We start from the raw sequence: 23,259 nt of genomic DNA on the forward strand, positions 1-23,259 counted from the left end.
ACAGACACACTCACAAAAAGTGAAAAAGGGAAAAAAATATATATGTAAAATTTAAAAAGGAAGAGAGCAACCAAATTAATAAACAAATCCACCAATGATAATAAGCTCTAAATACTAAACTAAGATAAACATTAAACCAGAAACAAATTAGAGGCAGAAAGGAGACCCCAAGTCTACTGTTGCTCCCAAAGTCCGCCTCCTCAATTTGGGATGACTCGTTGTCTATTCAGGTGTTCCACAGATGCAGGTACATCAAGTCGACTGTGGAGCTTTAATCCGCTGCTTCTGAGGCTGCTGGGAGAGATTTCCCTTTGTCTTCTTTGTTCTCACAGCTCCCAGGGGATTTGGCTCCGCCTCTGCGTGTAGGTCGCCAGAGGGCGTGTGTTCTTCGCTCAGACAGGACGGGGTCAAAGGAGCCACTGATTCGGGGGCTCTGGCTCACTCAGACTGGGGGGAGGGAGGGGTACGGAGTGCGGGGCGAGCCTGCGGCGGCAGAGGTCAGCATGATATTGCAACAGCCTGAGTTGCACCGTGTGTTCTCCTGGGGAAGTTGTCCCTGGATCACGGGACCCTGGCCATGGCGGGCTGCACAGGCTCCCTGGAGGCAAGGTGTGGAGAGTGACATGTGCTTGCACACAGGGTTCTTGGTGGCGGCAGCAGCAGCCTTAGCGTCTCATGCCCATCTCTGGTGTCCATGCTGATAGCCACGGCTCGTGCCCGTCTCTGGGACTCGTTTAGGCGGTGCTCTGAATCCCCTCTCCTCACACACCCAAAACAATGGTCTCTTACCTCTTAAGCAGTTCCAGACTTTTCCCCCGGACTCCCTCCTGGCTAGCTGTGGCACACTAGCCCCCTTCAGGCTGTGTTCACCCCGCCGACCCCAGTCCTCTCCCTGGGATCTGAACTGCGAAACCCGAGCCTCAACTCCCAGCCCCGCCCACCCCACCGGGTGAGCAGACAAGCGTCTTGGGCTGGTGAGTGCCAGTCGGCACCGATCCTCTATGTGGGAATCTCTCCACTTTGCCCTCTGCACCTGTGTTGATGCACTCTCCTCCGTGGCTCCAAAACTTCCCCCTTGCCACCGTCTGTGTCCGCCAATGAAGGGGCTTCTAGTGTGTGGAAACCTTTCTTCCTTCACAGCTCCCTCCCAGAGGTGCAGGTCCTGTCCCTATTCTTTTGTCTTTGTTTTTTCTTTTTTACTTTTGCCCTACCCAGGTATGTAGGGAGTTTTTTGCCTTTTGAGAAGTCTGAGGTCTTCTGCCAGTGTTCAGTAAGTGTTGTGTAGGAGTTGTTCCAGTTGTAGATGTAGTTTTGATGTATTTGTGGGGAGGAAGGTGATCTCCACATCTCACTCCTCCACCATCTTGAAGGTGCCCACATCTTCTTTATCCATTCCTCTGTCGATGGACACTTAGGTTGTTTCCATTTCTTGGCTATTGTAAATAGTGCTGCTATGAACACTGGGGTTCATGTATGTTTTCGAATTATGGTTTTCTCAGGATATATGTCCAGGAGCGGGATTGCTGGATCACATGGTAGTTCTATTTTTAGTTTTTTGAGGCACCTCTATTCTGTTCTCCATAGTTGCTGCCCCAGTTTACGTTCCCACCAACAGCGCAGGAGGGTTCCCTTTTCTCCACACCCTCTCCAGCATTTGTTATTTGTAGACAGCCTTTCTGACCTTTGTGAGGTGCTACCTCACTGTAGTTTTGATTTGCATTTATCTAATAATTAGAGACTTAGGGCAGACCAATTTTGTTGTAACCATAAAGTCCACGAGTGCAGAGGGAGGTGGGGTCTACGTGTTGTCTTTTGTCATTGCAGTTCCCTCTCATTTACATATTTCATTGTAAACACAACCTTCTGATCATCAGATGCAGCTCTGAAGTTTCCAGTGATTAACCAGTGTGAGCACTAACTGAAGATAACAGAGACTTCTCTAGTCTCTGGTGACTGAAAAGGCTTAATACAGAGAAATCTGTTCTCTTTGATACAAGAGGTGTGCCTGTAGCTGATGGAGAGAAGAGTTGAGTCATTGTGACGATTAAATTTTATGTGTCAGCTGGGCCAGGCTCCAATGCCCAGATGTTTGGTCAAACACTAGTGAAGGTGTTGTTATGAAGGTATTCTGTAGATGTGATTGACATCAACCATCAGATGACGTCAAGGAGATAATATGTGTGAACCTCATCCAACCCCTTGAAGACCATAAAAGCAAACAGATTTCCCAGAGTCAAAGAAATTCAGCCTCAAGTCTGTAACATAGAAATCCTGAGTTTTCAGCCAGCCTACTAGATTCAGACTTGCCAGAACCACAGTCATAGAAACCAATTTCTCAGAAGTAAATCTCAATATATAGATAGATGGCTAGGTTGATAGAGAGACCTCTAGACCTATATAGGTATCTGTCTACCAACCTAAGTGTCATCTATATACCTTTGTCATCTATCTCTCTATCTCTCTCTCTCTCTACCTGTCTGTCTATCTGTCATCTGTCTATCTTATTTGTTTTGTTTCTCTGGAAAATCCTGACTGGTACAGTCAGTATGAAGAGGTGGACCAAAGTCTCTGAGCTTCCAGGTAAAACTTCTATTTCCAACATCAGCTTGCTTTCTTTCAAGTTGCCTAAGGCTTGATTACTTACATCCAGGGCTTCTATCTGGGTATGTACACAGTATTTCATCTTTTATTTCCAATTGCACTTTTCTTTCATTGTTCTTCATCTTCATCATCATGTATTTCTTTTTCTCTACTGGTCTGTTTGCTTTCTTCTCTAATGCGTCACTGGCAATCCTGTTCTCTTCATTATTTCAACAGACTTGTCCACTATAACATCTCTACAAAGACTAGCTATTTACCAGTCACTTTAATGTGTCAGTTAAGAAGCCTGATTTCCTGGGATCCCAGGAGATGAACACATGCTTTGGCTATAATGGATTGTGGTGAAAATCATGTCCAGTGAAATTAATTAATTATGCAGTTAATATCTGAACATGTTTTGTATTTCTATCAATCTACTAACCTATCTCTCAACCATGTAGCCAGGCATGAATACTGACAGTTGCCTTATTTACAAAAGTGATACCTAATCACTGTTTTATTCTAAATTTCATTTGTACCATCGGATTACAAACCCAACTATTAACTCTGAAGGTTAATGCCTTCAAAAGCAATATGGCTCTATTATTTCATCAAAGGTCACTCAATACAATTTAATAGAGGTTTGGAGCCAGGAAATCTCTTTACACAAACATAGCTCTTGCAGGTTATGATTTGAAAGCAGAACAATAGACTGTTAACCTCTGCAAACATCTTATGTTATTTTATGCAATATTCCATAGTTACGAAACTCTTTACATTTTTTCCTCTTCTAGTTAGTGTGTGCACTTTAAGTATTAAATGGAAGACATAGATCCTGAGAAGAGAAACGACATACATAAAAAGATACGTGAATAGTTAATAATAAAAGTAGAAAATATATTACAAAATAAATTTTATTTTTTCCTAGAGTGCCCTTTTCCTTTTAAAATCTTTTTTGTAAATTATGTTTCTTGGTTCCCTGCATGGCTTAAATTTTCTCTGATGTCTTTGCAACGATATTGCTCTGCAGAGATACCTGAATTATGTCAGATTTACAGATCACAGGAGTATGTAGCCATAGCAACAGACAGCACAGGTAATGGTTCTGATTTTATAGAGATTCATGAGCCCTTAAAATTAGACCTTTTCCATTTTAAGAAAAAAAAAAAAGAAACATCTCTACCTTTAAGAATTTGGTATACTGAAAACTTTTACCCATTACAATCATACGCACAAATGATTGCTTCATAATGAAAGTGAGTGAATAAGATGCAGTGAATAAAATGTAGACCCTATGTTGTAAACGTCAGAAGTGTAAACTGTACATTGAAATAGGAAATCCATAAAGCACACTACTTCGTGTGAGTGGAAAGAGTCGTCTAAATTATAGTACCGTTTGAAGGTATATACATGTTTACTACTTTAAGGATTTGCACAATATATGAAGGAGAGCTTTGCTTTGCAAGATAACGTTTTGCCAGGTGACATCCAAGCCTTCGTGAATTCTCCATTCATCAGGTCAGCAATAATGAGATATTATTGTACGAGGGGAATATCTTAATTAAAGAGTGCAGCTTAATCTGGTGTGCGCAGAAGTGGCTTTTCATCAGGTGTGGAAACTGGATTAACACCCGATTTTCTTCTACCTACGCCATACTTTCTGACACTCAGGAAACTCTCCAGTAAGGCTACATGGAAATTATGAGGAGCTGTTGTAAACTTTTGAAGACATACATTATGCACATTTTTCCAAGGTAAAACAAACATGTTAAAATCAATAAACTCTATTCTTGCTGTGACCACCTCATTTTCCTTCTTAATAATTGCCAACTCATCTCCATAAGAAATGATATTTAATTTTCAGATCTTCCACCAGTTCATTCCAGCATAAATTATTTCATCACATCCTCCTCGGGATCATCCATTACCTCTGAGAATCCGTATTTGTGGAAGAACCTCAAATGCATATACCTAAGTGAAAGAAGGCAATCTGAAAAGGCTACGTACTATGATTGCAAGTCTGTGATATTCTCAAAAGGCAAAACTGTGGAGACAATTAAAATATCAGTGGTTGCTAGGAATGAAGAAGGGGGTATGAGTAGAGAACAGAGAAATTTTTAGGGCAGTGTCACTACTCTGTATGATACATAATGACAGGTATATCTCATTATACACTTGGCCAAATCCACAGGATGTAAACTATGGACTTTGGGTTATTATTATGTGTGAATAGAGGTTCATCCTTGGTTTAAAAAAAAAAGTAGTGCCAGTCTGGTGAGTGATGTTGATAATGGGGGAGAACATGCATGTGTAGGGCCAGGGGGTATATAGGAAACTTCTGTACCTTCCTCTCAATTTTGTTGGAAACTTGCTCTTAAAAAATTGTCTGAAAAAAAGAAAAAAGAATCGGCGTTCAGTTCTCCTTGTTTCCTCGTTGTTCTGTGTATACCAAGGACACGTCTCAGCTCCTGTGCCCCTAGGTCCTCTCAAAGCAAACGCACAGGGGAACTCGCTCATGCCTCTCAGTGGACAGTTCATCACACGCCCCTTTCCTTTCTCCTTCTCTGTCAACATGTGAGAGCCGATTCTCCAGGTTGGTTTCACCTTCTGCGTGGGAAGGTCTCAGGTCTGCGTGCATTTCTTCCGTCCACACAGGAGTGTGCCCCGCTGTTCTGTGGTTTCAGTTACCCTGAGGCGACCGCGATCCAAAAATACTAAAGGGAAAATTCCAGAAATAATTAAGGAGTTTTAAATGCCACAGTTCTGAGTAGTGTGAAGAAATCTTCTGCTGTCCTGCTCAGCCGCGCTGGGGACATGAATCCTCCCTTCGTCCAGTGTGTCTGGCCTGTCAGTTCCTTAGTCGCCACTGTCGTGGTATCGCAGTGCTGTGTTCAAGTGACATTTGTTTGCCAAGGCCCCCTAGGAGGAATTTTGGAATTTCATCCTAGGTGATGTCTTATCGTCCTTCCAGCTGTGAGGTTCGATGTCTAAGCTTCATCATGGAAATCAGATCAAGTGGATCTCAGCTAGAGAATCGGGAAATGGCTTTTCCTGGATGAAGAAAAGCCCATCCTCGTATTCTTAGCTGGTCTTACAGACCGAGGGATGCAGGAATCTGTATGAAAGGAGTAAGTAGTGTCTGAGAAAAGGCCTCATGGTTAGAGAGGGATTCTATGGTGTTAAAACAGCCTTTTCCCCATGGGTGAATCACAGAGTCTCATTTTCACAGGATGCTGATTCCGGTTGCTCTGATAAACAGTTGTTTAGTGATAAAAAAAAATTGGGAGTCCTGGATTAAATACATTCAGAAGGGTTTTAGGGTCCTGTCTTAAAAGCACGACTTCCTAGAATATTTGTCCTACTCAATTCCAACTCTGAGGGGTGACGTGAGGCACATCAGTTCACAAATTTGTTGGCGTTCAGAACCCTGCTTTTCTTGACTCTCTCAACACCTGTTAGTAAATCTCAAGAGAATGTTCTTCTAAGGTTAGCTGCTGAGTTCAGGCATGATTTTTTTAATGGCTTGTTTGCACATACCCCCGAATGGCCAATAGGACCATCCAGTGGCCGTTCTTTAGGCCAGAGTTGTTGGCCGCCCAGTGAAATCAACAGGGGAATTTTAAAACCATTATAGCCAGATTCTCATTTACTGGGTCTGGAGAGACACTGGAATTTTTGAAAGCTGCCCAGGTTATTCTAGCATGCAGCCAAGGGTGAGGACCTCAGACGAAATCGTGCTATCCGATAGCTTTGCAGTAGAGCTGCGAATTGTGTGTTGATTCTTGGGAGGTGAGACTTAGGTAAAGGTCCACAATGATGGGAAATGGGCAAAGGGTATGCCCAGAGCCTGGAGGCAGCCATGAGGGAAAACACACAACCGTACTGGGCTTTTAGGAAGACCGGAGGTTTTTAAGATTGGTGTGGGAGGTAATATAAGAGAGAAACTTAAAAAAGGTCAAGGAATAGACTTGTCCTGCATTCTCCACGCTTGCTTTCTGTCAGTCCTGGCTGCTTGGGGAGAAGCAGGGCAGTGGAGATTTACCCTCACGTGGGAAAAGTCGGTGGGAAGGGCGAGGCATTCCATTTCTGTGCGAGCGATGCTGTGTCTGTCGTGTGTTGGTATCAAGAAACATTCGTCATGGCAAGCACAAAGTCCTGACTTTTTAAAGTCTGAATGAACACTTGATAGAAAACACATCCGTCAAGAATCAGCCACGGGCTAGTCGTGGTCATTGTTCAACCCATTCCGAATTAGAGTTTGTCCTCCTGTGAAATTGCCTCCCTTGCACGGTGTGTGCCAGCTACAGAGAACATGCTTTCCTCTCTGTGTGTGCCTCGGTACATTCATTAAAATGCTTTCAATTTCTCTTTAATTTGTAAACTTTAATTTGTAAGCAAGCAGTCAGTAAGGTTCCCCGAAACCTGTTTATTCAGTTGCCTTCCTAGCTAGTCTACGATGCCATCTCTCTACGGCAAATGGATATTTCCTTTCCAGTCTTCCATAATTAACAAGTGTGACCCTGATTGCAAACATCCATTTTGTTTGCTATTATGTCCCTTCCATCCGCTTTCCCGATAAGATGAAAATCACAAGCACATTCCAAAAAATATAGGGTAAGATTTATTTTAAAACCCTGTCTACTTGCAGAGGAAAAGGTTTGGACTATAAATACAGTTGACTGAGGGAAAAAATGCAAGATCTTTTCTTTTTATGCTTTTCTGCTTCAGTTCTAAAAGTCATTAATTTTTTTTTAATTGGAGTGTAATTGCTTTACAATGTTGTGTTAGTTTCTGCCGTACAACAAAGTGAATCAGCTATACATATACATATGTCCCCATACCCCCTCCCTCTTGCGTCTCCCTCCCACCCTCCCTCTCGCACCCCTCACAAAGCACCGAGCTGATCTCCCTGTGCTATGCGGCTGCTTCCCCCTAGCCATCCATTTCACATTTGGTAGTGTATATATGTCAATGCAACTTTAATTTGCATCCTGAAAGCATTTTCTTTTTCACCTATACAATGCCTGAGCATATCAGGGAAGTTTAAGCAATAAATATGCAGAGTTTTGGGTTTCTTTTTTTATTCTTCTGATAACAGTGAGCTGAAAATATCTGGTTAAAGAAAGGATTTCGGAAATCTCACGTTGGGTACCGTGCTCATGGCTCTCTGCATTATTTAGTATGTCCTATATGGGAAAATGCACTTGGCGCTCGGGATTTTGAAAGAAATTTTTAAAAGGATGTTTTGAGCCCGAGTTCTGCTTTTACCAAAACCACATTTGCAATGAGGTGTGTCTGCAGGTCCTGCATGCTCAGCGCCCATCTGATGAGACCAGCTGCTCTTGGTTTGATGCTCTGAGCAGGTCCTGCCGTTACCACCAAGTCTGCTGACTTCAGAGGGCTTTCGGCATCTCCCCAGCTGTCCTGCTGGCCCCACTCAGTGATGGAGAAGGAGGGCAGGGACCAGATTTGGGAGCAGAGAGCTTATGAGAAAGGAGGGCACAGACAAGCTCCAAGTAAAGTAAGGAGGTGGCTGTCTCTACCGTGTCTTCATTCATTTGTTCTTGCCCCGGCCCGGTGCTTGGCTGGTTTCTCTCGGTCTGGGGTCCCGGTGCCGAACGCCGGCGCTGTAACTGTACTGGATCTGAGAGGCCACGCCAGAGCTTCCTGCCTCTGGGGTACATCCCTCCCTTCCCCCCAAGAGAACCACGTGCCCCTCTTTTCTCTCCTTTTCCCATCATGATGCTTCCATCGGGATCAACTTTAACAAATTAAGATGAGTGAACTCATGGCTGGACAAGAGGCTAGCTCGTTTCACAGATTAGACTAAAAGCCCACAATACACACGTCGACTTAATTTTTAGTGTTATTTCGGACCGTTTTCGCGCCGCTTGACTACCTCTTCAAGCTTCTTTTGAGTCTCGGTTCCAAGGCCACTCCCCCCATATCGCCCACCGCTGCTCGCCCCATTTTCACGCCCCACCCTCGTGGGAATGAACCTTCTTCTTTAGCACTGTCACAGTTTTGTTTGGTTTTACCTTCCTTGTGCCTTTTTATTCTGCCTAGTAGAGGTGGTTGTTTGCATGCCCTGATTTATATAAGCTACTTGAGGGCAAAGGTAAAGTCGCACATTATCTTATTTTCCAACAACGCTCCCCTCTCTGGGCCGAGATTCCTATTTTAAAAGCCATGACGTTCATTCTCACACCATGCCTCCATCCTCTGCTCCCCCCATGGAGGCGAAAGATGGACTTCACTAATGTTTGCATCCTCAGATCTATAGACCTGGTGACACATATGTTGAAGTTGTTCGTTTGTGTGTGATTTGACTTTTTCAAATGCACAGTTCTTTAATTAAACATTTGCGGTTTAATGAAACTGTTAGGTTTGTGAAACCATTTTCATCCATCTGGCAAAACAGAATACTCAAAGCAGAAGAAAAATGTTTACTTAAAACTTACGCTAGGGCTTCCCTGGTGACGCAGTGGTTGAGAGTCCGCCTGCCGACGCAGGGGACGCGGGTTCGCGCCCTGGTCCGGGAAGATCCCACATGCCGCGGAGCGGCTGGGCCCGTGAGCCATGGCCGCTGAGCCTGCGCGTCCGGAGCCTGTTCTCCTCAACGGGAGAGGCCGCAACAGTGAGAGGCCCGGGTACTGCAAAAAAAAAAAAAAAAAAAAAAAGCCCTTATGCTTTTCTAAAAATATTATTTAGAGCCACTGTGTGATATAAATAGACTGCAAAAGGATTAGCATGCGTCTGCAAGAACAAGGGTTTTCTATTCTCTACAGCAACTTCCGTGGTTCGATTTTTCTTAATCGGTTGACTGATTTACTGTGTTTTCCATTTTTTGGATGTTAACTGAGTCACATTTGGCTATTTTAACTTCCTGTAAGTGTATGCAGAAACCCTATAATTGGGAAAGAAAAGCATTATATTAACAATGTCTTTTCCCCCCAAATGAAGGGAAACTTTTGCTTGTAGAAGTTGAATTTGCAAAGCACAATTTATAACACGATAAAGAGACAGTTCTGTGGAAACCAAGAGCCCGTCATTTCTTTCCTCATTCAACATCTGCAGCCTGAGAGTAAAGATTTCTTAATTTAGAGGAAGGTAAGGCTCTTTTTCAATTGAATCCTCTAAATTAATCCACTGGTGTAGGTGTTATTTCCTCCATCACATGTCTGCCTTAAACATAGTACCTGCACAGATGGAGCAAATGCAAAAACAGTTTAAGATTTAAATAGGCAATATCGTTTCGTACAGAAAAGATCTCTCAGTGACATGAAAGCAGCTGGTTTTTCTACTTCTAGATTTCCAGTGGCTTTATTTTTTTTTTTCATACAGTTCCTATATTGGGGATGTAATTAATGGAAAGGTTTAGCTTTGGCCTTCAAAGGCTTTTTATTTCTCTCGTAAGATGGAATTGCTTGTTAATCCACTGCTATATTTTTGGCTACCTGCCCATCTATTTTCTACCTACGTCATTGATTCATCTGTAGCCTGTCTTGTCTCAGAAGCTTCTAACATGGTATTACAGGGTAGAAAATGTTATCCTTATCATGTATGGTCCTCAACGTGAAGATATTAGAACGGTAGCATATGAAGGTTAAAAGGATTAGAAATCTGATTGAGGGAATGTGTTCAACTAAATATACAGCATCCCAAGTATTTTAATTAAATGTACCTGTTGTTATGTGCACAAACATACAGATACACATACTGATCCTGGGTCCCCAGGTCCAGCCTACATTGGCTCACTCAGATACAGTTCCCTGGCCTTTTTGGTAGAGGGATCACATCTCTTGTTGCTTCTTGTCTTAGCAAAATACCATAGACTTAAACAACAAACACTTGTTTTTTGTTTTTTTTTAATTTTATTTATTTATTTATGGCCATGATGGGTCTTCATTGTGGTGTGTGGGCTTCCCATTGTGGTGGCTTCCCTTGCTTCGGAGCATGGCACCAGGTGCGTGGGCTTCAGTAGTTGTGGCGCACAGGCTTAGTTGTTCCACAACATGTGGGATCTCCCTGGACCAGGGCTTGAACCCGTGTCCCCTGCATTGGCAGGCGGATTCCCAACCACAGCGCCACCAGGGAAGTCCCAACACTTGTTTTCTCACAGCTCTGGAGGCTGGAAGTTTGAGATCAGGGTGCCAGCATGGTCAGGGTTTTAGTCCACTGAAGCTGCTACAACAAAATACCATAAACAGGGTGACGTATAAACCACAGAAACATACTCCTCACGATTCTAGAGGATGGGAAGTCCAAGATGAAGGTGCCACCAGGTCCAGTGTCTTGTGAGATGCTGCTTCCTGGTTCGCAGACGGCTGTCTTCTTGCTGTGTGCTAACTCGGCAGAAGGGGTGAGGGAGTTCTCCGGGGTCTCCTTTTTAAGGACCCTAATCCCAGTCCTGGGGGCTCCACCCACATGACCTAATCTCCCAAAGGTCACCCCTCCAAATGCAATCCCTTTGGAAATTAGGATTTAACTTATGAATTTGGTGGGGGGACAGAAACATTCAGTGTGTGGCAGTTGAGTTCTGGCGAGGGCTGTCTTCCTGGCTCGGAGACGGCTGCCGTCTTGCCGTTTGCTCAGCATGGTGGAGAGTGGAAGCGCTGGTGTCTCTTCCTCTAGTTATAAGGACACGAATCCCATCATGAGGGCTCCAACCTCTTGGTCTCGTGTAAACCTAATCGGTCCCCATTGGGCCCACCTCCAAATACCATCACACTAGGGGTAAGGGCTTCAAACTATGAATTTTGAGGGGACACAGTTCAATCCATCGTACCAACATTCTAGATGAAAGTTTATACTGACACATTGAGCTGGCTTCTTTGCTTCTAACATGCACTGAGAGATAAAACAAAAAAAGTAAAACTTGAAGGGTGATCGCCAAACTCCCAAATGAGGACGTTGTTTCCTTGGAACAGAAACCAAACAGGAACTGCAAGCAGCAAGGGCCAGGGATGCTGGGCTATACGTCCAGACGCAGGGAGGTACTGGGAGTTCAGTTCTCAGGAAACAATGGACGTTGCCTTCTTGAGTCTGTGAAACTGAGCTTGCCCTTTCCTGAAACAAAAAATAATCCTGTCCGATATTTCTACTTTCAATGCTTTTGGAACTTCACCCTCACCATTCATAGCTTACTAATATCCGTCTGTGTTCTGACTTATTACCTTTATTCAGGACTACTTTCGACAGTTAAAAGATGTTGTGGGAAAAATGTAAATGGCATCAAAACTTCCAAACTATTTTCCCCTTCAGAAGTAACTGTCTACACAACTGTCTACACAAGATTTATTTTATTCTTCCAGTACTGAAAATACAAAGGCACTCTTGGAATATAAGAAGAGAACAGGATAAGTTGAACACAGACGTGACTTAAAAACAAAAAACAGAAACACAAAACTCAATGACCCAATTTGAATCTGCATTGAAATTATGAAAGAAAGGAACTGACAAGAAAAAATAATCAACTTTCTGGTATGTAGAAACACGGGACACTTTCCCAGAGTGCAGAAAAATAGATGTAAATGGCGAGAGATTAAAACTATAAATGAGAAAGAAAAGAATCAACTTCTAATTAGTGTTCTTGAAGATGATTTGAAAGCAAACAGAGCAGAAATAATAGTCAAGGTCTGTAACCAAAGAAAACTTTACTAAAGTGAGAAAACAACATGAACCTAGCTTGAATGGCCTCACTTGGGTTTCAGGCAAAGTTAATAAAAATGAAATCAAATTGAGACATGCTGTGCTATCGTAGCTGTAATAAAGATGAAGTAGCATCTCTGACTCCCCTGGCAGATAAAGCAGGTGACTTAGAAAGGCAGCAAGATGGGGCTGGTCCCACGCTTCTCTGGAGCACCACGTGCTAAAAGATCCGGTAACGACATCTGCAGAATGTGGAGCGGTTAGTATTCCTGACCCAAGAATTTCCTCAAGGGTGAAGGCAAGTGCAGCATATTCCCAGGCATGCAGTGGTTCCCAGTGTAGACCATACAAGGAGCTTTTCTGACAACAATGACTTAAACATAGATTCCAATCCAGCAAGATACAGATTTAAATGATGAATATAAAATTGTTCTAGCGATGAGCCTCTGAGTGAATTATTTGTCCAGCTTTCTAGACAATGGTTGAAAATGTGATTGTGATTGAAAGAATGAACTCAACGTGACTTTTGATCTTTTCCCCATTAAATGGGGCAAGAAGAGGTCGTCACTGTTGGGTGTGCACCTTCTAGGTGACGCTTGCTGTATTTTGGAATTCATACAGGTCACCTCTTTTCAGTCTCCTCACGATCACAGGAGTAACGTATTATAGGCCAGACACATAGATTTTAAAAATAGAAGTAGATGACATTATGTCCCCAAGATGCTACGGAAGTTTTGTAAGAACTAGATTCTGGATGACAACTACGAATGTGATGGCTAACCGACGGCAGTACATGAGTCCTTCAGGTCAGCAAAAATCTAGACCAACGGTTTCCAAATAGCTGTGCAATGGAATTACCTGGGGAACGTCAAAACTTAGTGATGCGGGGCTTCCCTGGTGGCGCAGTGGTTAAGCATCCACCTGCCAATGCAGGGGACACGGGTTCGGGCCCTGGTCTGGGAAGATCCCACATGCCGCGGAGCAGCTAAGCCCGTGCGCCACAACTACTGAGCCTGTGCTCTAGAGCCCGTGAGCCACAACTACTGAAGCCCGTGCACCCAGAGCCCGTGCTCCACAACAAGAGAAGCCACCGAAAAGAGGAGCCCGCTCACCACAACGAAGAGTAGCCCCTGCTCGCTGCAACTAGAGAAAGCCCGTGCGCAGCAACGAAGACCCAACACAGCCAAAAATAAAATAAATTAATTAAAAAAAATCAGTGATGCCTCTGTGCTACCCTCAGAGATACTGATTTTATTTCTGGGGTGCCATGTGGTCTTTGAAGTTTTGTAAGAATCATCCATGATTCTAATGTGCATACAAATTTAGGGACTGCTCATCTAGACAATAATATCTGATTTCCTCTGCAAAGACCTGGAAATGGTGTGAGAGGACCAGAAAGATGTTTAAACCTGTCATTGTTCATATGGAATAATCCACAATTATTGGTGTGGTTCTCATTTTGATAATGAAGGACTGGTTGATAAGAACTGAATTCACTCCAAGGAACTCCCCAGTAGGAAATATTGGAGAGTCTGAAGGGGGATGTCCCCAGAGAATGGGGCTGAGCTCGGCCAGTGGTGCTCTACATGGGTGACTGTGCCCTCACAGCAGACCCCTGGCAATGTCTGGGGGCAGTTTTGGCTGTTCAGACTGAGCACTGAGGAGAGGGTGGGAGGGTGACTTTTGGAATCTAGTGAGCAGAAGCCAGAGACGCTGATGACAATTTGGGGGGAAATTGGAGTTCCTGCTAGAGACCATGTGGTATGTCCTAAGGGTACATGGGATGGTTAATTCTCCGTGGCAACTTGTCTGGGCCAATGGGGAGCCCAGATATTTGGTTAAACGTTATTTCTGGGTTTGTCTGTGAGGGTGTTTCCAGATGAGATTAGCATTTGAATTGGTAGCCTGAGTAAAGCAGATGGTCCTCTCCAGGAAGAGTGGGCATCATCCAGTCTGTTGAAGGCGTGAACAGAAGGACAAGCTGGAAGAAGAGAGAATTTACTCTCTCTGCCTGATTTCATAAACTGACCATTGATCTTCTCCTGCCCTTGGATGGGCACTTATACCACCAGCTATCTGGTTCTCAGGTCTTGAGACCTGGGCTGCAACTTTTTTTTTTTTTTTTTCCTTAACAGATGGGAGGTTTGTTGCATCCCTGCATTTAGCAAGTCTATTAGCACCGTCTTTCCAACACCATTTGCTCACTTCATGTCTCTGTGTCACATTTTGGTAATTCTCACAGTATTGCAAAATTTTTCATTATTATTATATCTGTCATGGTGATCTGTGATCATTGATCTTTGATATTATCATTGCAAAAGATTATAACTCTCTGAAGGCTCAGATGACAGTTAGCATTTAAAAAAAAATTTATTGGAGTAGAGTTGATTTACAATGTTGTGATAGTTTCAGGTGTACAGCAAAGTGAAATCTGTTACACATATAGCCACTCTTTTTTTACATTATTTTCCCATACAGGCCATTACAGAGTATTGAGTAGAGTTACCTGTGCTATACAGTAGGTCCTTATTAGTTATCTATTTTATATATAGTAGTGTGTATATGTCAATCTCAATCTTCCAGTTTATCCCTCTGCCCACCCCCTTACCCCCAGTAACCATAAGTTCATTTTCTACATCTGCGACTCTGTTTCTATTTTGTAGATAAGTTCATTTGTACCCTTTTTTTAGATTTCACATACAAGCGATACCATATGATATTCATCTTTGTCTGACTTACTTCACTCAGTATAAGAGTCTCTCGGTCCATCCGTGTTTCTGCAAATGGCATGATTTCATTCTTTTCTTTTTTAAAAAATTAATTAATTAATTTTATTTTTGGCTGCATTGGGCCTTCCTTGCTGCTCGTGGGCTTTCTCTAGTTGCGGTGAGCGGGGGCTACTCTTCATTGCGGTGAGCGGGCTTCTCATTGCGGTGGCTTCTCTTGTTGTAGAGCACGGGCTCTAGGCACGTGGGCTTCAGTAATTGTGGCACGTGGGCTCAGCACTTGTGGCTCAAGGGCTCTAGTGTGCAGGCTCAATAGCTGTGGCGCAGGGGCTTAGCTGCTCTGCAGCATGTGGGATCTTCCTGGACCAGGACTCGAACCCATGTCTCCTGCATTGGCAGGAGGATTCTTAAACACTTCACCACCAGGGAAGTCCCTCTTTCTTTTTTTAGGGCTGAGTAATATTCCATTGTATATATGTTCTACATCTTCTTTATCCATTCAACTGTCGATGGACATTTAGGTTGCTTCTGTATCTCGGCTATTGTAAATAATGCTGTCATGAACATTAGGGTGAATGTATCTTTTTGAATGAGAGTTTTTGTCTTTTCCAGATATATGTCCAGGAGTGGGGTTGCTGGAGTATATGGTGGCTCTATTTTAAGTTTTTTAAGGAACCTCCACACTGTTCTCCATAGTGGCTGTACCAGTTTACCTTCCCACCAACAGTGTAGGAGAGGTCCCTTTTCTCTGCACCCTGTCCAGCATTGATTGTTTGTAGATGACTTTTTGTTGATGGTCATTCTGACCATTGTGAGGTGATACCTCATTGCAGTTTTGATTTGAATATCCCTAATAATTAGTGATGTTGAGCATCTTTTCATGTGCTTTTTAACCATCTGTATGTCTTCTTTGGAGAAATGTCTATTTAGATCTTCAGCCCATTTTTTGATTGGGTCGTTTGTTTTTTTATCGTGACCTGCATGAGCTGTTTTTTTTTGTGGAAATTAATCCCTTGTCAGTTGCTTCGTTTCCAGATCATGGTTAGTATTTTTTGGCAAAAAAGTATTTTTAAAATAAGGCATGTACATTGAGATTTTTTTAGATGTAATGCTATTGCACACTTAATAGACTAAAGTATAGTGTAAACATAACTTTTACATGCACCAGGAAACCAAAAAAATCTGTGAATTGCTTTATTTCCATATTCACTTTATTGTGTTGGTCTGGAACCAAACCTGAAATGTATCTGAGATACACCCATAATAAACCATATAAATATATGGACCGGCTTCTGTCTTAAGGAAACCGCATGAGGAGAACTTCATAACTTGCTTTAAAAGGACCTTTCTGCAAACAAATGCAAACTATGTTTCATTCGCAGGTGACTGATACCAAAAACCCTACTCAAAAGTATAATGCAAAAAGGGACACCGAATGACTCATAAAACTTAACAGTCAGTCAGTAACTAGATAAGAACTGCTTTGTCAGGGACACTTTTATTGGAGCTGTGTAAGCACTGTAAACACTCAGTAATGTTTGGTGGCCACTGTGTATTATTATCTTATTGTAAAATTGTAAGATAACTTTTTCTGATGAAAGAAACCTGTAGGCATTATCTTTAATGTTGACAGACCTACTGTTCAGGGAAATTCTTTCCTGAAACTCTTTTCGGAAACCACTAGTCATTTTCTATACACCAGCAATGGGTCCAAAAGAAAACAGTATCAGACATCTTTTAGAAAACGTATCAAAAGAAAAATGTAAGTTGGAAGTGCCGATTTTCAAAATAAGTCGTTAGCCAGCTGCTACATTTTTTAATAGAAAATGACATTTATTTATTTACTACAATTTTATATATTTAAAAAAATTTTATTGGCGTATAGTTGGCCTACAGTGTTGTGTAACTTTCACGTGTACAGCAAAGTGAAAGTTTTTATACCTATATACACATATCTATATATTATGTATATCAATGTATATATAGATCCATATATAGATATTTATCCATTGTTTTTCAGATTCTTTTCCCATATAGGTTATTACAGAAAACTGAGTAGAGTTCCCTGTGCTATCCAGTAGGTCCTTATTAGTTATATGTTTTATATACCGTAGTGTGTGTATGTTAATCCCAGTCTCCTAATTTATCACTTCCCCCTGTGTTTCCCCTTTCACAACCATAAGTTTGAATTCAAGATTAGTGAGTCTGTTTCTGTTTTGTAAACAAGTTCATTTGTACCATTTTTTATTAGATTCCACATATAAGCGATATCATATTTGTCTTTCTCTGTCTGACTTACTTCACTTAGTATGATAATCTCTAGGTCCATTCATGTTGCTGCAAATGGCATTATTTTGTTCTTTTTTATGGCTGAGTAATATCCCAGTGTATATATGTACCACATCTTCTTTATCCATATTCCTCTGTTGATGGACATTTAGGTTGCTTCCATGTCTTGGCTATTGTAAATAGTGCTGCATTGAACATTGGTGTGCATGTATCTTTTCAAATTATGGTTTTCTCTGGATATATGCCCAGGAGTGGGATTCCAGCTGCTACTTTTAAAAAATAAATTTTATTGAAGTATAGTTGATTTACAATGTTGTGTTAATTTCTGCTGTACAGCAAAGTGATTCAGTTATACATATATATATTCTTTTTTTAAATATTCTTTTCCATTATGGTTTATCATAGGATATTGAATATAGTTCCCTGTGCTATACAGTAGGGCCTTATTTATCCATCCTATATATAATAGTTTGCATCTGCTAACCCGAAACTCCCAATCCATCCCTCTCCCACCCCCCTCCCCCTTGGCAACCACAAATCTGTTCTCTATGTCTGTGAGTCTGTTTCTGTTTCATAGATATGTTCATTTGTGTCACAATTTATATTCCACATATAAGTGATATCATATGGTATTTGTCTTTCCGACTTCACTTAGTATGATAATGTCTAGGTCCGTCCATATTCCTGCAAATGGCATTATTTTGTGTTTTTTAATGGCTGAGTAATATTCCATTGTATATATGTATCTCATCTTCTTTATCCATTCATCTATTGATGGACACTTAAGTTGTTTCCATGTCTTGGCTATTGTAAATAGTGCTGCTACGACCATAGGGGTGCACATGTGTTTTCCAATTATAGTTTTGTCTGGATAGATGCCCAGGAGTGAGATTGCTAGATCATAAGGCACACTAGTTTTCTTTTTTTTTTTAGGACCCTCCATACTGTTTTCCATAGTGGCTGCATCAATTTACATTGCCACCAACAGTGTAAGAGGGCTGTCTTTTCTGCACACCCCCTCCACTTGATATTTGTAGACTCTTTAATGATGGCCATTCTGACCAGTGTGAGGTGGTACCTCACTGTAGTTTTGATTTGTATTTTTCTCTAATAATTCAGCTGCTACTTGTAATCAACATTTAGCGTAATGTTCTCCAGGTCCATCCATGTTTCCTTCCTTCTAAGGATAGGATTCCTTCCTTTTTAAGGCTGAATAATATTCCATTGTATGTATATACTTTTTCTTTATCCATTCTTCTGTTGATAGAACTTGTGTTGTTTCCGTATCTTGGCTATTGTGAATAATTATGTAATGAATGTGGGAATGCAGATACCTCTTCAAGAATCTTTTAGATATATCCTGAAGTAGGATGCTGGGTCATATGGTACTTCTATTGTTTTTTTGAGGATAAGTTTCCCATAGTGTTCACCATTATCCATTCCCAACCATGTACAAGAGTTCCAGTTTTTCAACATCCTCATCAACAGTTTATTTTTTGTTTTCGTTTTTTTTCTTTTTTGGATCAGTAGCTGTGCTAACAGGTGTGAGGTGATATGTCACTGTGGTTTTGATTTGCGTTTCTGTGATCCTTACGATACTGCACATCTTTTCGTACACACCTGCTGGCTATTGGTTTGTCTTCTTTGGAGAATTATCTGTTGAAGTGAAATAAGCCACATTTACGGGACGAATACTGCATTCCACGTATCTAAAATAGTCAAACTCATAGACACAGAGAATGCAGTAATGGTTGCCATGCTCGAGGCTGGGGAAATAACGTTTCAGGTACACAGGATGAATAAGCTCTAGAGAGCCGCCATATTGGACATAGTGCCTATGTTAACAGTGTGGTGTTGTGCGCCTAGAAATTGTGGAGAGCAGATTTCATGTCACCTGCTCTCAGCACACAAACAACAAATGGACACAAAGAACCTGGGAGGTGTTGGGTATGCTGTTACCTTGATTGTGTGGATGGTATTACAGTCATTTGCATATGTCCAAACTCATCAATTGTACATGTTAAATATGTCCTGTTCTTTGTGTATCAGCCATTTCTTAATACAGCTGGATAAAGTTAACCCATTGAAAGCGTTTATAGTAGCAAAAATAGAATGAATTGGCGGGGGGAAGGGAGAGAGATAAACTAGGAATTTGAGATTAACATATACACACTACTATATATAAAATAGGTAAACAGCAAGGACCTACTGTGTAGCACAGGGAACTATATTCAATATCTTATAATAACCTATAATGGAAAAGAATATATATATATACACACACATATACGTGTGTATATATATAAAACGAAATCACTTTGTTGTACACTTGAAATTAACATTGTAAATTAACTGTACTTCAATTTAAAAAAAGTACAATATAAAAAAAAGCATGTTAAATTCAACACAAAGAGGATACCAAATAATTTATTTGAAAATCAATAGTATGACTTATTTTTTTTCATTTCTGAAAGTGATAATATGATCTCTCAAGGAAACATTGAGAAAAGCACATTAGCAAAGAAAGCTTGCCTATTTAAAAAGGCACATCTAGATAATGGGGATTTTCTTCCATTAAAAAATTGTCAATCAAAGGAGTCCTGCCGAAAAAGAACTGGGAATTTTTCATGGATTTATAGGCACCATTTGCCAACCTGATCCAATTTTTCTCTTGTTGAAACTGCTTCATTAATTTAATGTGCAAGAAATAAATATTTGATGTGCAATTAGTTGCAGATTATTATGGCCCTAATGGAAGCTTTCCAAATAAACAGCTGCTCCAGCACTTTAAATGCACGGAAAGCAAGGCACAAAATGGAAAATATAATGACACACCATATCTACAGAGGAAAACAGTTAAAATATTCAATTAGTGAGGAAGATGCCTGCTCATTGAGAAGTTTATCAAAGCATAACAACAAGAAAAGCTGCCACACATGGAGCCAGATATCCATCCACCTGAATTTTCCTGGAAATGTTTACCTGCAGATGTAGTACATTTTTGCCCAAGACGAAAATGTTATGGAAATTGATATGGCCCAATTCCACCAATTCTTCCAGATTAGCCATTTTATATATACAGATGTATATCAATGTATATTTTCTGTATTTTGATTATTCTATATTAGATTTACATTCATGGTCTAAGTGTCTATTTCTATGTCCACACGTGAATTGTAATGATTCCACTTCAGGAGGGAACGGTGTCAGCTGGAAAGTTCAGTGTTGATCGAGCTGTTTTAATTCAAGAAGGCTTTGGGGTTTCAGAGCACACGCTCAGACCCTGTGAAGGAGCTGACATTCAAGTACTTAAGCTCCCCTTGAGTTTTAAAAAACGATACCTTCCCTTCGAGACAGATCATAAGAACCGAAGTTAGTTGTCTCTCTCCCCTGCAACACTGGAAGCAGCTGAGGATAGAGACTGTGACAGAAGTCTCAGCATCTCCAAATTCTGGTAGAGCTCCTGACGGAGTAACTTAGTCACGTTCCTTGCAAGGACGCCTGAAGCTCCTTGCCTTACAGAAAGAGCAAGAGATACACGTCAAGGGGCGAGCATTCTGAGCTCCACAGAAGACTGCTGGCTAAAAGTAAATGGATGTCTCTCATTAAGAGCGGAGCGAGAGGACACATCCTCCTCTTAGGGAGCCAATGGAAAGAGCAAAGGGAGTTTCTGGAATTGGTAAGACCCTGGCTTGCGATGACAGTTGTGAGTATCCAGAGAGTCCGTGGGAACTGCTTACAATAACCAGTGTTCTGGTATTCTCTTCTAGAAAGCTGACTGGGGCAAATGTACTATTTGTTAGGGCTCTGTTCCATTCTGAGATTAAACTCTGCAGTCCACTGCGTTTTACCTTTACTCTGCTCTGAAACGCCCCTTTGGTCTAAGGGAGGTCGGATTCTGTTATTGTTTGTCTCAACTTCCCTGCCACCTCCGTAAGCCAGACACGCGCAGACCAGAAACAAAAGAAGAAAAGCGCTGCGTTAACACCATTTCGTCTGGGCGGAAATGAACTATCTTGTGATATATCGATGCAGACTGCTTTAATGATCTTCTCATGACAATAGGTCTCGTTAATATTCGCTCTCCTGGATCTGGGTGGGTCTGTCATGTGTCTAGGGCGGAAGGGATGCCATGCCGTCCCTGAAGCCTCGGTACCCAAGGTAGTGCAGCTTCTTCCTAGCCATCCACGCTTCGGAAGGCAGCCATCCTGCTTCAGGGAAGCCAGTGATCACACACTAGTGCCCGCCCAGCAGCCCGGCTGAGGTCCACGGACAGCCAGCATCATCCCCAGACATATGAGGGATCAGATGGTTGAACCCCCAGCGCTCCCCCAGAGGCAGCTGTCGCCGCAGGAACAGCCACAAGCTCTGACCACCGAGACATGCCCCCAATGGCAGGTGTGTGCAGAATAAAAACAAATGATGGGGATTCCCTGGTGGTGCAGTGGTTGAGAGTCCGCCTGCCAATGCAGGGGACACCGGTTCGATCCCTGCTCTGGGAAGATCCCACATGCCGCGGAGCAACTAAGCCCGTGCGCCATGGCTATTGAGCCTGCGCGTCTGGAGCCTGTGCTCTGCAACGGGGGAGGCCACGACAGCGAGAGGCCCGCGCACCGCGATGAAAAGTGGCCCCCCGCTCGCCGCAACTAGAGAAAGCCCTCGCACAGAAACGAAGACCAACACAGCCAAAAATAAATAAATTAATTAATTAAAAATATATATATATAAAAAATGGTGGCTGCTGGTTTCAGCCAGTACCTACTGGGATTGCTTATTAGGATGTAAAACATGACAAACACGCGAGCGCCAGAACTGAGGCCACTTATTCAATAAGTTTATTTTTAGCTTATAATGTACAAAAGCTATTCAGACGTGTGGCTTTGTGGCCACCCGTATCCCGCCCACCACAGATGACTCAGTAGGGAAAGGAGATTTAGTGTAAACATCTTTGCGTGAAACGAGAACCTAAGTCATTTCCGCTGGCCAGGAGCTTACATTATTATAGGGAAAATGGGGACAGACACCTAAATTAGTACCATAAAGTGGCACCCAGGAGTACTTTGCAGGTTATTCATTCAACACTTGTATGTTGGGACCTGCTGTGTGCCAGGAACACTGGCCTCTGTGGTATAAATCCAGCGGGAGACTTACAAGGATCCTGCTGTCAGGGATTTTATATTCTGACAGGTGTAGATAACACACTAGCAAATAAATAAAAGTGCTTCTGATAAAGAAAAGTGCAGGACACAGCAAGGTGGAGGGGCTGAGGGGAACCACGACCTTGAAGTATCGGGGAATTCTTTGATAAAGTGGCCTTGAAGCTGAGACCTGTGATGAAAGGGGTCCGGGTAAGGGCAGCACAGCAGGGATGAGTGAGAGGGAGTCTTGGAGAAACAAAGGAGGAGCGGGGAAAGGAAAATCTTCTGCAGAAGGAAAATCTCTGGGGTCCTCACAGGCCCCGGAAAGGTACTTGAATTGTATTATTGTGATTACAATACCTGGAAAAGTCTAAATGATTCACGGACACCACTTAGAAGGATGCAGTCCCTCCTCGTTAGTCGCAGGTCCCCTGTTTGCAAGTTCATCGGTGCCACTATGATCTATTTTAACCATCAAATGGACGCTCCAGGTACTTTTGGGGTCATTCACAGACGTGCTCAGCTGGGGTTGGACAGGGCAGCAGTGCCTCTGGTTGCAGCTTTCAGGCTGTCAACAAGTGTCCTTTCTGTGGACTACTTAGTGCCACGCTTTTCACATTTATGTGTCTTTTGTTGATGACGTTGCTGTTGGAAATGACCCCCAAGCCCAGTGCTTCAGTGCCGTCTGCTGTTGGGAAGAAAGACCAAGAAATGCCTTAGGGAGAAAATACATGAGTTAGATAAGCTTCTTGTAGGCATGAGTTGTAGCGCTGATGGCCCCAAGTTCCCTGTGGATGACTCAGTGATATCTATTAAATAAGGTGCCTTTAAACAGATACATACAGTTAACACAAGATTATGTATTGATCAGCTGG

General features: G+C 42.2%; 1 protein-coding gene and 1 long non-coding RNA gene across 2 annotated transcripts in view; one reads left to right on the plus strand and one right to left on the minus strand.

The window, feature by feature from the left end:
- Nucleotides 1–23,259, plus strand: part of LOC137217835 (uncharacterized) — a 187,745-nt gene that overhangs the window by 125,268 nt on the left and 39,218 nt on the right. The window lies entirely within an intron of this gene.
- Nucleotides 22,067–23,259, minus strand: part of PNPLA4 (patatin like phospholipase domain containing 4) — a 109,367-nt gene continuing 108,174 nt past the window's right edge. The window contains exon 7 of the mRNA XM_067724796.1: nucleotides 22,067–23,072. Within this exon, the coding sequence (XP_067580897.1) occupies nucleotides 23,004–23,072 (69 nt within the window). The 3' untranslated portion in view covers nucleotides 22,067–23,003. The remainder of the gene's footprint in view (nucleotides 23,073–23,259) is intronic.

Source organism: Pseudorca crassidens, chromosome Y (genome assembly GCF_039906515.1).
Source record: "Pseudorca crassidens isolate mPseCra1 chromosome Y, mPseCra1.hap1, whole genome shotgun sequence".
Taxonomy (NCBI): Eukaryota; Metazoa; Chordata; class Mammalia; order Artiodactyla; family Delphinidae; genus Pseudorca; species Pseudorca crassidens.